Consider the following 13,713-nt stretch of genomic DNA (forward strand, 5'->3'; position numbering starts at 1 on the left):
CTCTTCACACAGCAACTCTATTCAAGTTTTGTCAATTGTCACAACACAGTCTTTTCTAGCAAAATGATCAATGTAAGACAGTATATTATATCCAGTATCATATTATGCCAGGCTGGATGAATCAGAAGCTGGAATCAAGACTGCCAGGAGAAATATCAACAACCTCAGATATGCAGATGATACCACTCCAATGGCAGAAAGTGAAGAGGAGCTAAAGAACCTCTCGATGAGGGCAAAAGAAGAGAGTGAAAAAACTGGCTTAAAACTCAATATTCAAAAAATGAAGATTGTTACATCCAATCCCATCACTTCATGGCAAATAGATGGGGAACCAATGGAAACGGTGACATTTTCTTTTCTTGGGCTCCAAAATCACTGCAGACAGTGACTGCAGCAATGAAATTAAAAGACACATGATTCTTGGAAGAAAAGCTATGACAAACGTAGACAGCATATTAAAAAGCAGAGAAATCATTTTGCTCACAAAGGTCCATGTAGTTAAAGCTATAGTTTTTCCAGTAGTCATATATGGATGTGAGAGTTGGACCATAAAGAAGGCTGAGCGCCAAAGAATTGATGCTTTCAAATTGTTGTGCTGGTGAAGACTCTCTTGAGAGTCTCTTGCTTGAACTACAAGCAGGTTACATCAGTCAGTCCTAAAGGAAACCCTGAATGTTCATTGGAAGGACCGATGATGAAGCTGAAGTTCCAATACTTTGGCCACCTGATTCGAAAAGCCAACTCACTGGAAAAGACCCTGATGCTGGGAAAGATTGACGGCAGGAGGAGAAGTGGGTAACAGAGGATGAGACTGTTGGATGGCATCACAGACTCAATGGACATGAGTTTGAGCAATGTCTGGTAGATGGTGAAGGACAGGGGAGCCTGGCATGCTGCAGTTCATGGGGTCACAAGGAGTCGGACACAACTGAGGGGCTGAACATATTATGATAAACTGAGTATTTCTTCTGTCTCTTTAGACTTTCACGACCTTGACATATGAAGATTACAGGCCAGTCTTTCTATAGAGTGTCCCCAACCCCCTTAGAAACATTCCTTGGATAGACCTGGGCACAGGCTGGGGCTGCTCTCCCACTACATTCAAACTTACCTAATAGTTTTTCTCACTAAAAAGAAGGAAAAAGGTCTTATCGTTTTTAGCATCCTTTGTCACTGAGGCAGACCTAGGCTTTGACAAACTTTAAAGAAAACTCAATCATCTCATTGTTGCCTATTTATAGCAAACTTAAGTGATGAAAATACACATATATTGAAAAAGATATGTGTCATCTTTCTTGACTTTTCAGTTCAGTTCAGTTCAGTAGCTCAGTCGTGTCCGACTCTTTGCGACCTGATGAATCACAGCACGCCAGGCCTCCCTGTCTATTTTAGGTATATGATTTTTTTTTAAATGTCTTTAAATTTTGGAGTGGGGATTTATTCCACATTAAGATATCTGTGTGGTTACTAGCACAGAGATGTGCTAGTTTTTACACAGAATTTTACCTATTAAGATAAGGAAAACTACTATTTCAAGTATTTTCAAATAGTACTGTATGCCACAATAAATTGTCATCTGTGGCATTTATGTTTTCTATACACTACCAAAAAGAACCCTCTCCCCACAAAAGCAAAAAACCCCATGTACTAGTAACCACACAGATATTATGTAAATGCAAATAAAAATAACTGTGGCATAGACTGGATATAGCTAAACTAGCAGATGCAGATCTAATGTAGAATAAATCCCCACTCCAAAATTCCTCCTAATCACCATCAAACCTTGACCCAAAGTTATTAAAATTGTTATTGGTATAATGATTCAAGAATATATACTGCATCTTCAAATAGAGCTGAAAATTTACTGGTCTTTGTCGTCAGGTAGCTCTCTTCCCTTCGTGGAGTCTGGGTTTTTACACTGAACCAAGGGAATGGCTACCCATTCCAATATTCTGGCCTAGAGAATTCCATGGACTGTATAGTCCATGGGGTAGCAAAGAGTCAGACATGACTGAGCAACTTTCACGTCACTTCACTTCAGCTCTGGGTACTAAATAACTTTTTCTCTCTTCTTTTACTTCTCTCAGCTTTAAGAAAGACAAAATATAGGTTAGAGCAGAAAGTATGTGGGTGTAAATAGTGGCTTTATTTTAATAACTAAAATGCATGCATGCTAAGTCGCTTCAGCTGTGTCTGACTCTTTGTGACTCTGTGGACTGTAACTCACCAGGCTCCTCTGCCCATGGTATTCTGCAGGCAAGGATACTGGAGTGGGTTGTCATGCTCTCCTCCAGGAAATCTTCCCAACTCAGGGATCAAACTCACTTCTCATTTATCTCCTGCATTGGCAGGCAGTTTCTTTATCACTAGTGCCACCTGGGAAGCCCAAAAATATCTAAAAGATGGACTGCAAATACATATACAGAGCTTGGAGATCATAATTAATTATGAGTGGGTGGGCCTGATTTAGACAAGACTTGAAGTTCTTCCTGCAGAGGAACTATCAAATTAAAACTGCATGAGATAGTATTCCCAAATATTTTAGCCCCAAAATTTCACTTCTTCCCATTACACTGGCTCTCTGATTGCTGATGTGATTAGTGATGTCCTTAAAGTCTGATCCTGACCTAATAACAGCCAATCAAGAGGCTATTGTCTGAAAAATTAAGCTGAAGAGTAGGAAAATTAGTAGACTTCAGCACATAAAATCCAAATGAAATTCTAGTTAATCAGTAAGATTCAATAATCAACAGAATTATCCCTCAGATCAAATATAACTAAAGATGGTCTCAAATTCTTTATTTCATTAGAACATTTAAAAGATGTATTGAGCTCCAGGCTAAGTTGAATTGGAATGCAGTGGCAAACAGTTTGTGTAATATTTTGTAGGTGATGGTAAACTAAAAAATAATCAGTGCAACATGATACTGATTAAGGAAGGGAAAGAGGGACAAAAGGGAAGGGAGAACAAAGGAACTAATGAAAGAAGGAAAGAAGAGAGCAATTAAAAGAGGTCAAAGGATGGCTGCTTTGAGTTCTGGGATAGATATTAGTCAGAATTAGGAATGTTTGAAGGAATGATGCTAAAGCTGAAACTCCAGTACTTTGGCCACCTCATGCGAAGAGTTGACTCATTGGAAAAGACTCTGATGCTGGGAGGGATTGGGGGCAGGAGGAGAAGGGGACGACAGAGGATGAGATGGCTAGATGGCATCACTGATTCGATGGATGTGAGTCTGAGTGAACTCTGGGAGTTGGTGATGGACAGGGAGGCATGGCGTGCTGCGATTTATGGGGTCGCAAGGAGTCAGACACGACTGAGCAACTGATCTGATCTGATCTGATAGGATTGCAAAATGCATCCAAGAATTTAAATCTTAGGAACAATAAGTTCTAGACCAGTATTCATGAAAACACTAAATGTTTCCCAACATTTGAATTTTCAAGTATTAAATTAAGAGAGCATCTACAGACATGCAATTGCAAGCCAATATGATATGCTTGGATTAATGAGATACAGGAAATATGAAAATTTTAGTGTGAGGATAAAGCACACAGGGTCTCACAAGAGTTAACTTTTATACTTTTTCCATAGTTATATTGGTTTAATTCAGGTAATTACGCAAGGAGATCAAGCCAGTCAGTCCTATAGGAAATCAACCCTGAATATTGGATTGATGCTGAAGCTGAAATTCCAATATTTTGGCCACCTGATACAAAGAACTGACTCACTGGAAAAGACCCTGATGCTGGGAAAGATTGAGGGCAGGAAGAGAAGAGGGCAAGAGGATGAGATGGTTGGATAGCATCACTGACTCAATAAGCATAAGCATCTTACTTTTACATTTTAAAAATATTGTTGGGAGGAGAGTTTGCAGGAGAATAGATATATGCATATGTATGGTTGAGTCCCTTTGCTGTTAACCTGAAATTATGACAACATTGTTAATCGGCTTAATGAAATAAAATGAATATTTTTAAAAATGTTAATGAGAATAGCATAAAAAGAAAGCAAAAGATGCAACATGGAAATGATGATTCCAGTATGGGTAACAGACTCAAGAACAATGTAATAAATACATTGAAAACATGATAAATATTATAAGGTACAATGAATGAGACATTTAATAAGTAAGATCTACGTTTAAAAAATAACATCATGACAGGGTGTCCTTTGTATTCACATACACATGGAGATTCCTAATGTTACAGCTAAAAACCTACCTTGTTTTTGGAGCCTCCTTTCCCAGGGCTCAAGAAGATGAGATTAATCTCTGTATTCAATGAGTCCACAGATTTATTTTTACTTTTAATTTTTCTATGACAAGGCCCTAGTACCTGCTTTGCAGAGTTTTAGATATAATTTGATGCCATGTCACACAGGAAAATGAACAGGCAGGCAGCAACAAACCCCTCTCACTGATTGCTTAGATTGCCACGACAGTGGTTCTTGGTTTTCCCACATGTATCCGAAGCACCTGCAGAGCGTAACACACTTGTAAATTTTGGCCGCAATCCCAAGCCTTCCAATTCAGTTGTTCTGGGAGTGGTTCTCAGCAATCTGTATTTTGTAAAGTATAATAAACCAAATTCTTGACTTTTTTGCAGCTTATGCAAGGATCAGATAAAGAGAAATATTGCCTCAACACAAGTGTCTCCATCTCTGGCATAAGCAGAAAAAAATAGGAAATCATAGGAAGGAAGGTAACATTCGGAGAGAAATGGACATTATTAATTGGAAGGATGCCAAATAAATTTATTTATATTATTTAAGTGAAAGGTATTGTTTTCTCAATCTTTGAGTTTAGAATCTGTAAAGGAGGTGGTGTAAGAACCAAACTATCTGGCTTTAGAAGTGGGTCCCATCTTTTATTACGTATCTCAAATGAATGTTTGTATTTGAATAGCCTGACTTCTACAGATGCAAAATTTAATTTCACTAATCGCAAGTGATCCCAAAGGTCATTATTGATTTGTGAATTTGCTGATGCAAAACTTTCACCTGTGTTCCTCATGAGGAAGATGTGTGGAGATGTCATTTAGCTAAAGATTGAGTTTAGCGAACCATGAAGCATATTTATTTCAACACAGGTTATTTTCTGTGTAATGACTCTCATGAACTGATTTTTAAAAAACTTACTTTCTCTCTGAAAAATAATCACCAAAATAGGAAGAGAAAATGTTGGAGACGCTGAAAAGTCATTCACATTGTGGAAATATATATTAATTAAAGGAATATATATGTATTTCCAGGAGAAATGGAGGGATACAGGAGAAATGTGAGGGGGACAAACACTTAAACATTTATAAAGTTGAGATTTTTGAGGTCTAGAGAAGTTTGCATATCTCGACCAGTTTTTGTTTTGTTTTGTTTTAGTTTTGATACATGAAATGGACAGTTTAGGGAGAGATTTTCTTTCCATAGGACTAGGCTAGGCAAGAAGCCTTAGAGGACCTAAGATGTTATCATGAAAGTCAAGTTATTTTCCAAGCTACTATTCCTATCTCATGTCCAAGAATAGTTTAAATATTAGGGGATGTAGCATTATTTGAAATTGAATGAAATGATGCAGGATTATTTCCCTAGATGTTCTTAATATACATACTACTTTTAAAGTAGTGGCTCTTAAAGTGTGGCCCCAGCACCAGCAGCATCACTATCACCTGGGAATGTGAGAAGTGTAACTAGGGTATGAGGACGTGTGAGAGTGCAAATGATCAGGCCTGATCTCCAGAACGACTTAATCAGAAATTGTGGAGTGGGGTGTACCACCAATCAAAAATAGAGCTTACCAAACTCTCTATGTGTTGTCGATACACGCTGCGTGTTGTCCTCAGACATCCTTATTAAAAGTAGCTAAAAACTTAAAGGTGATGCTGGTCTAAGGAGCCCTTTAGAAGCCCAAAGAAGTAAAGTTCAAGACTAGATGCTAAGGGAAAGGACAACTGAAGAAAATACATTGAAGGAACCCAAATAACAGCTTAAAGAGCCTACTCAAGGGTCTCATGCAACAAGTGGAGGGTGTTGTTGGACTCCGGGAAGCACCCAGGACAAAGAGAGCCTCATGAGAGTTACTCCAGCAGCAGCAGCCTGCTTGTTGTCACAGCGGTTATCATCATCATTAGTATCATTATCACTATCACCACCACCACCACCACCACCACCACCACCACCATCATCACCTTATTTGGTGAGAACACATGATCTCCAGAAAACAAGCTAGGGGCTTACCTAGGTCACGTAATCTTTAAATTAAACCAAGCTTTAGAGTGACTAAAGATGGTGACTGCAGCTATGAAATTAAAAGATGCTGGCTCCTTGGAAGAAAAGCTATGACAAACCTAGACAGCACATTCAAAAGCAGAGACATCACTTTGCCAACAAAGGTCCATCCAGTCAAAGCTATGGTTTTTCCAGTAGTCACGTGTGGATGTGATAATTGGACTATAAAGAAAACTGAGCACCGAAGAACTGAAGCTTTTGAACTGTGGTGTTGGAGATGACTCTTAAGAGTCCTTTGGACAGCAAGGAGATCAAAACAATCAATCCTAAAGGAAATCAGTCCTGAATATTCATTGGAAGGACTGATGCTGAAGCTGAAGCTCCAATACTTTGGCCACCTGCTGTGAAGAGCCGACTCACTGGAAAAGACCCTGATGCTGGAAAAGATTGGACACAGGAGGAGAAGGGGCCAAAGAGGATGAGATGGTTGGATGGCATCACTGACTCAATGGACATGAGTTTGAGCAAGCTCCAGGAGTTGGTGATGGACAGGGAAGCCTGGCATGCTGAAGTCCATGGGATCGCAAAGATTCGGACATGACTGAGTGACTGAACTGAACTGAGGCCTTAGAAGAATCAAGTGAAAGTGAAAGTCATCAGTCATGTCTGACTCTTTGCAACTCCACGCTCTATAGAGTCCATGGAATTCTCCAGGCCAGAATACTGGAGTGGGTAGTCTTTCCCTTCTTCAGGGGATCTTTCCAATCCAGGGATCGAACCTAGGTCTCCCCCATTGCAGGTGGATTCTTTACCAGCTGAGCCACAAGAGAAGCCCAAGAATACTGGAATGGATGGCCTATCTCTTCTCCAGTGGATCTTGCTGACCCAGGAATCAAACCAGGGTCTCCTCCATTGCAGGTGGATTCTTTACCAACTGAGCTATCAGGGAAGCCCCAAATAGGTTACCCCAAAATTGATTTAAAGCAAGAAAGAAAACTGAGATATGACACCCCATTTTCTTAACTACTATTCTTCAGTGATATCTCACAGCATTTTTAAGCTAAAGGTGACCTCCCCACTGGGCAAAGAAAAAGAATACAGTATTTATTTAATAACGAGTTATGTGGGATTTGCAGAAAGCATGTATGGTGAGTAAGGAAGAACTTGAAAAATTCAAAAGACCCTTATATTTTGAAGGAAGGTGCTGTGGGATTGGAGGAAAGAAGGATGGCAGACATGCCTATAGGCAGAATCTTTGATGTGGTGAAAACATGTACAATGGAGGCAAGGAGAAGGAGGCAGTGTGAATAAACAGCAGTAAAGGGGTGGACCCACTGACATAATCACAAAGTTGAACGTTCTAAGGGGAATTGAATCAGCCATCTGGTGCTAGATATCAAATGCCAGCATCCATATAACTGTCCAAAACATCTCCCTTCATAACTCAGGTTCAAGGAGGAAGCAACCTTTCATCATCGCCCTTACAAGAACAGGCTTTGTTGCTCATTTTTTCTTTTAAAGCAGTATGGTTAAAAAGAAAATACTATAATATCTTGAATCAAACAGATATGGGTTTGAAACCCAGTCCTAAGCCAAGAGGCAGCCTTGGGCAGCTCCTTATCATTTCTGAACTTCAAACTTTTTTCATATTTATAATAAAGTTATTAATAGCTACTTCATAATAACATTATTAGAAGCAAACAAGATAATGAATAAACAGTACCTCAACTGTATAGTTCTTTTCCATCTCTTAGTATTAAGTTAAACTCAATAACTTAATAGGGAAGTATAAGCAGCATGATCTGACCTAGTTCTAGCTCTAATTCTCTCAAGATTGTTGTGTTAGTAGCTAAAATGTACATAGATGAATGAGGAAAAAGGAGGAAGGGCTTTGGGCACTTGGCACTAAGAACTCAAATAGGAATTTGCTGCTGCTGCTGCTGCTAAGTCACTTCAGTTGTATCCGACTCTGCGTGACCCCAAAGACAACAGCCCACGAGTCTCCCCCGTCCCTGGGATTCTCCAGGCAAGAACACTGGAGTGGATTGCCATTTCCTTCTCCAATGCATGAAAGTGAAAAGTGAGAGTGAAGTCGCTCAGTCGTGTCCGACTCTTAGCGACCCCATGGACTGCAGCCTACCAGGCTCCTCCATCCATGAGATTTTCCAGGCAAGAGTACTGGAGTGGTTTGCCATTGCCTTCTCTGAAATAGGAATTTGGTAGTTCTTAAAAAGTCACAGCAAAAAACTTCCCATTCCAATCGAATGTGCTTCAATTTGATTCCTTGTCTGCTTGGTTCCAAACTACTCCCTGAACTCTCTGTGTGACCTTGAGCAAGTAAGCTAAACCTAATTAACTTCTGTTTCCTCATCTAGAAACCAAAGGATGTAATCCTCATATTGCCCAATTTTTTTCCTTGTAGGACAATATACATTCTCTAGCTGTGGTCTCTAGTGAGTTTCCAATAACATTAAAGACTGTGAAGGTATTAAAATTGTGTAGGAATTTCACATTATAATGTGTTGCTGGTCATTAGATAAAATCTGTTCTAAGGGACCTTAAGTAAACTAATTATCCCCCCTCTCTTTGCCATTAAATGAGGTAGAAATTTTCCTTTTGTTTTGAAGTGTGTGTGCGCTTGTGGGCAGGCCTGTGTTGAAGAAGTTGCTAAGTTAAACTTTTACATATTTACACATCTATAGTTATGTTTACACACTTAAATGGACTGCCTGACATCCAAACCCTGGTGTCTCTTACTAAGGAACTCAAGCGCTGTCCTCTAAACTACAAGGAAAAGACTGTGCTGTGCTGTGACAGGCACTTCGCAAGTCAGCAGACATGCCTTTTACAAGCAATAAAATGAAGCTGTCAGCCATTGCAAATGGACCAAGATACAGGTCACATGACTAAACCACCCCTGCACAGGTACTCTCTGATGTATTTTACTCTGGTTTCAATCTATTAATCAGAGGAGTTGGGAGAGCAATAATTTAAATGCTGCAATAATCAATTCCATAACACATTAATAGAAGCTACAGTCAAACTTCGCATACAACTGACTGCACTGGAATCTTGACAGGAGTCCTAGGGCCATGCCTAATTTGCATTAAATTTACATAACATTGTAAATCAAGAATACATGAACACAGCCCTAATATTTGTTAGTACTTAGATCCTTCCTCTTAGATGGATTGAAACTGCTAGTGGTTTGACTCTGCTTGCAATAAAACTGTACAGATGATCAGCTTTGTTCTCATTCTGCAATGGGGAGAGGAAAGGGCCCCAAGAGAGCTATAGTTTCGGGGCTTGCATATGCCATTTAAGGTTTTGATCCTGTAAAACCATGACTCAGATGTGCCCTTGGAAACCCCAATCTGGAAGCAGATTATCCCCAATGATTTTGCAGATCTTCGTCACGGCACTTGCTCACAAATAACTTGCCGTGAAATAGAGATACAAACTACAAAGAAAGCCAGCCAGCTGAGAGGATGCCAAGGCTTCTGGAAATTTTTGTTTTTTCCAAATAACATTTACTATCAGAAAAAGAGATAATTAGTGATATTCTTTAAACTGAGGACAGATAGAAATCACACCTTCAGCAAAAGCATCCAGTATCCAACAGTGTGGAAAAGTGGACCTCACATGGTTCCAAGCATTCTGTGTGTTCTTGTGTCTCTGTGGACAGCTGTGGTCTTTGCTGTGTGTTATGACACTCAGGGTTAAGAGAAAACATTCTCACCAAGGTTACTGACTCACAGTGGCAAGACTCCTTTTTCTTTATCCTCCTCAGTTCTATTATTTAAAGTCTATACCCATTTAAAGTTTTTCTATGTAAAAAGAAAATAGATACTAAAGTGCCATAATGAATTTGGAATTTGCCACAACGAATCCTTTATTCCAGAAAGTATTACTCGAGTATTTTGTATGTCATGATTATTTTCTGCCGCCCGCCTCTCCTTTACCATCTTCTCCTTACCTTGCACGATCAAGTAAACTTGGGAGGTCTTCGGCTCATGTTGTGTCTGCACCGAGCAAGTGTAGGAACCCTCATCGTAGACATCCACCTTCTGGATTCGCAGGCTGTACTCCAGAGAATGACGTTTCTCCAGCTCAACCCGAGGGTCCAGAGACCACTTGTCATGCCCAGCAAAAATGATGCCAGAACGGTTCAACCAGGCCACCTTTGAGTTCTTATCTTCTACAACGCACCTGGCAAAGTAGAACAATGACATTAGAGCCTTAGTTATACTCGGATCTGCATTCATTCTTCACACAATTTGTCTCAACAAGGCCAATCAAAAGAAATGACTGTGTGCAGGATGAATCATGGCCATGCCATTTCTTAAGAGTCCCGAATAGTGTCATAATTTCTCCTTTAAGATCTAATCCCCATCCACTGGATGGATGTCAGTATATCACACTCAATGGGGCAATAAATAATCAGGGAGAGTAATGCAGGCAAAGTTAAATGGATATCAACTTCCCATTGGATTATATTCTTCTTGTCTAGGAAAAGGTCATTCCAATTGTTTAAGTTACTTTGAGAATTAGGCAAATGATAATATGACACATTTACTCAGTTTTGAACTGCATGTATTCTTTCATTCAGTTCAGTTCAGTTCAATCACTCAGTCATGTCTGACTCTTTGCGACTCCATGGACTACAGCACACCAGGCCTCCCTGTCCATCAGCCACTCCTGGAGCTTACTCAAACTCATGTCCATCAAGTTGGTTTTGCCATCCAACCATCTCATCCTCTGTCAGCCCCTTCTCCTCCTGCCTTCAATCTTGCCCAGCATCAGGGTCTTTTCCAATGAGTCATTTCTTCGCATCAGGCAGCCAAAGTATTGGAGTTTCAGCTTCAGCACCAGTCCTTCCAATGAATATTCAGGACTGATTTCCTTTAGGATGGACTGGTTAGATCTCCTTGCTGTTCAAGGGACTCTCAAGAGTCTTCTCCAACACCACAGTTCAAAAGCATCAATTCTTTGGCACTCAGCTTTCTTTATAGTTCAACTCTCACATACATGACTCTGTATGGGACTCTCTTTCTATACACGACTACTGGAATAACCATTGTTTTGACTAGATGGACCTTTGTTGGCTATACTAATTCTTTAGTATTTCTTAAAGGCTTATGTGAAGGTGGATTCAAATTATGCCCCACCATTGAATCAACAGGAATTAGACTGAATTTTAGAGTTTACTTCTGATCATTCCAAGTTTGGAATGCCCACCCCCAGGAATGAGAAGTGTGTGAGCAGGTCTAGGGGTAAGTAGATAGGTATTGTAAACAAAATCAAAGCTCGTATCATCTTGCCTAAGTCTGGTTCCACCTTTTGAAGGGCAGCAGGTTGTAGGCTGGGAAGACAGCTTGCTACCAGCATTTCTAGCACAATAGAATGAATTCAATCTTTTCTAGTAGATGAAAAATTAATTATTCCAAGGAATATGAAGGGCAAAAATATTGATTTGAATAACTACTTATTTTAGAAACCTAAAAGGGTTTAATGGAGAAAATCATACTCCAATTGCAGCAAGAATCTGGAAACGGAAAAGTCAAGCCAAAAATCTTCTATACCTTTGGCAAGATTTATGTCTGCCCCACAGGGAGGTGGTCTCAGACTCTGTTCACAGCTGCAGAGCCAGCTGCTCAGTACTCTGGGGCATGAGGGACGGACAGAAGAAGCCAGGATCATGACAGCAGAACAATAAAATGCCATGTTCCCCTGTGTTTTCCAAACTGAGTCCAATCCAGATTTTCTGTCTGGTTCAAACAGCCATGTGTGGACAGGAAGCTGGTACACTATCAACAGGTATAACTACATAAAGATACAGAGTCCAATTCACCTCTTCTAAAAGAAGGAGGAATGTGGAATCTTTTAAAAATAACTCACTTATGGTGCAAAAAGCATTCTCATCCTATTATTTTGGGGTAAATTTCAAATTTTAGTAAAAATGAGATTTCATTTAATTACATGAGTGCATGATATAAAGGTTTTTCTTTTCCTCTTCACTTATTTATTTTCAGAAACATAGGTAGATTAAGGGCTTCCCTGGTGGCTCAGTGGTAAAGAGTCCACCTGCAATGCAGGAGCCACTGGAGATGTGGGTTCAATCCCTGGATCAGGAAGATTCCTTTGAGGAGAGCATGACAACCCATTTCAGTATTCTTGCCTGGTAAAATCCCCAGGAGCCTGACAGACTACAGTCCATAGCGTTGCAACGAGTCAGAAATTAATGAAGCGACTGAGCACAGAACACATGTGGATTAAAGTACCATTTAGTAGCTCCAATATATGTTTCTCTGCCACGCAGATATTATTGAGATCAATTATGCTTGATAATTTAAGACTCTTCTAAAGGGGAGGGCAAGGCTAACTTCATGAATGCTACTTGCTTCTCTCCTGACTCAACTTTACTTTCCCTCTTCCATTCCTTGGTGGTACCATGTCTCTGTCCTTGGTGGCATTTGTAGCAATTCTCAACTTAGAATTAGTTATGAACCAATTAATAGATTATTTGCTATCTTCCTCTAGATCAGTAATAAAGTTGCTGATGTAGGTCTCCTGTGTTTTTCTTTTCTACTGAGAATAATGGAAATTTCTCTTTGCCAAAGCATTTTTATTTTCTATCACATTTATTATTGGGTTGCTTTCATCATCTACACAGCCCAACACAGTAGTAACCAGTATGTTATAGCATAGAGGTGTACCTTAAATGGTGTTTAGCCTGGAGGAAGACTAGAATATGTTTATCTTGAGAAAATACATATATAAAACTATAAATAAAGAAATGGTATGGACCTAACAGAAGCAGAAGATATTAAGAAGAGGTGACAAGAATACACTGATCTATACAAAAAAGATCTTAATGACCTGGATAACCATGATGGTGTAATCACTCAACTAGAGCCAGATATCTTGGAGTGCAAAGTCAAGTGGGCCTTAGGAAGCATCACTACAAACAAAGCTAGTGGAGGTTATGGAGTTCCAGCTGAGCTATTTCAAATTCTAAAAGATGATGCTGTGAAAGTGCTGCAATCACTATGCCAGCACATTTGGAAAACTCACCAGTGGCCACAGGACTGGGAAAGGTCAGTTTTCATTCCAATCTCAAAGAAGGTTAATGCCAAAGAATGTTCAAACTACCACACAATTGCACTCATTTCACATGCTAGCAAAGAAATGCTCAAAATCTTTCATGCTAGGCTTCAACGGTACATGAACTGAGAACTTCCAGATATACAAGCTGGATTTAGAAAAGACAGAGGAACCAGAGATCAAATTGCCAACATCCATTGGATCATAGAAAAAACAAGAGAATTCCAGAAAAAAACATCTACTTCTGCTTCACTGACTATGTTAAATCCTTTGTGTGGATCATAATAAACTGTGAAAAATTCTTAAAGAGATGGGAATACTGGACCATCTTACCCGCCTCCTGAGAAACCTGTATGCAGGTCAAGAAGCCACAGTTAGAACCGGAC

The 13,713-nt window shown here is 39.7% G+C and overlaps 1 protein-coding gene across 2 annotated transcripts in view; it reads right to left on the reverse strand.

The window, feature by feature from the left end:
• Positions 1-13,713, reverse strand: part of LSAMP (limbic system associated membrane protein) — a 707,286-nt gene that overhangs the window by 310,903 nt on the left and 382,670 nt on the right. For both annotated transcript variants that reach the window (XM_061395219.1, XM_061395302.1), the window contains exon 2: positions 10,200-10,432. In XM_061395219.1, the coding sequence (XP_061251203.1) occupies positions 10,200-10,432 (233 nt within the window). The remainder of the gene's footprint in view (positions 1-10,199; positions 10,433-13,713) is intronic.

Source organism: Bos javanicus, chromosome 1 (assembly GCF_032452875.1).
Source record: "Bos javanicus breed banteng chromosome 1, ARS-OSU_banteng_1.0, whole genome shotgun sequence".
Taxonomy (NCBI): domain Eukaryota; kingdom Metazoa; phylum Chordata; class Mammalia; order Artiodactyla; family Bovidae; genus Bos; species Bos javanicus.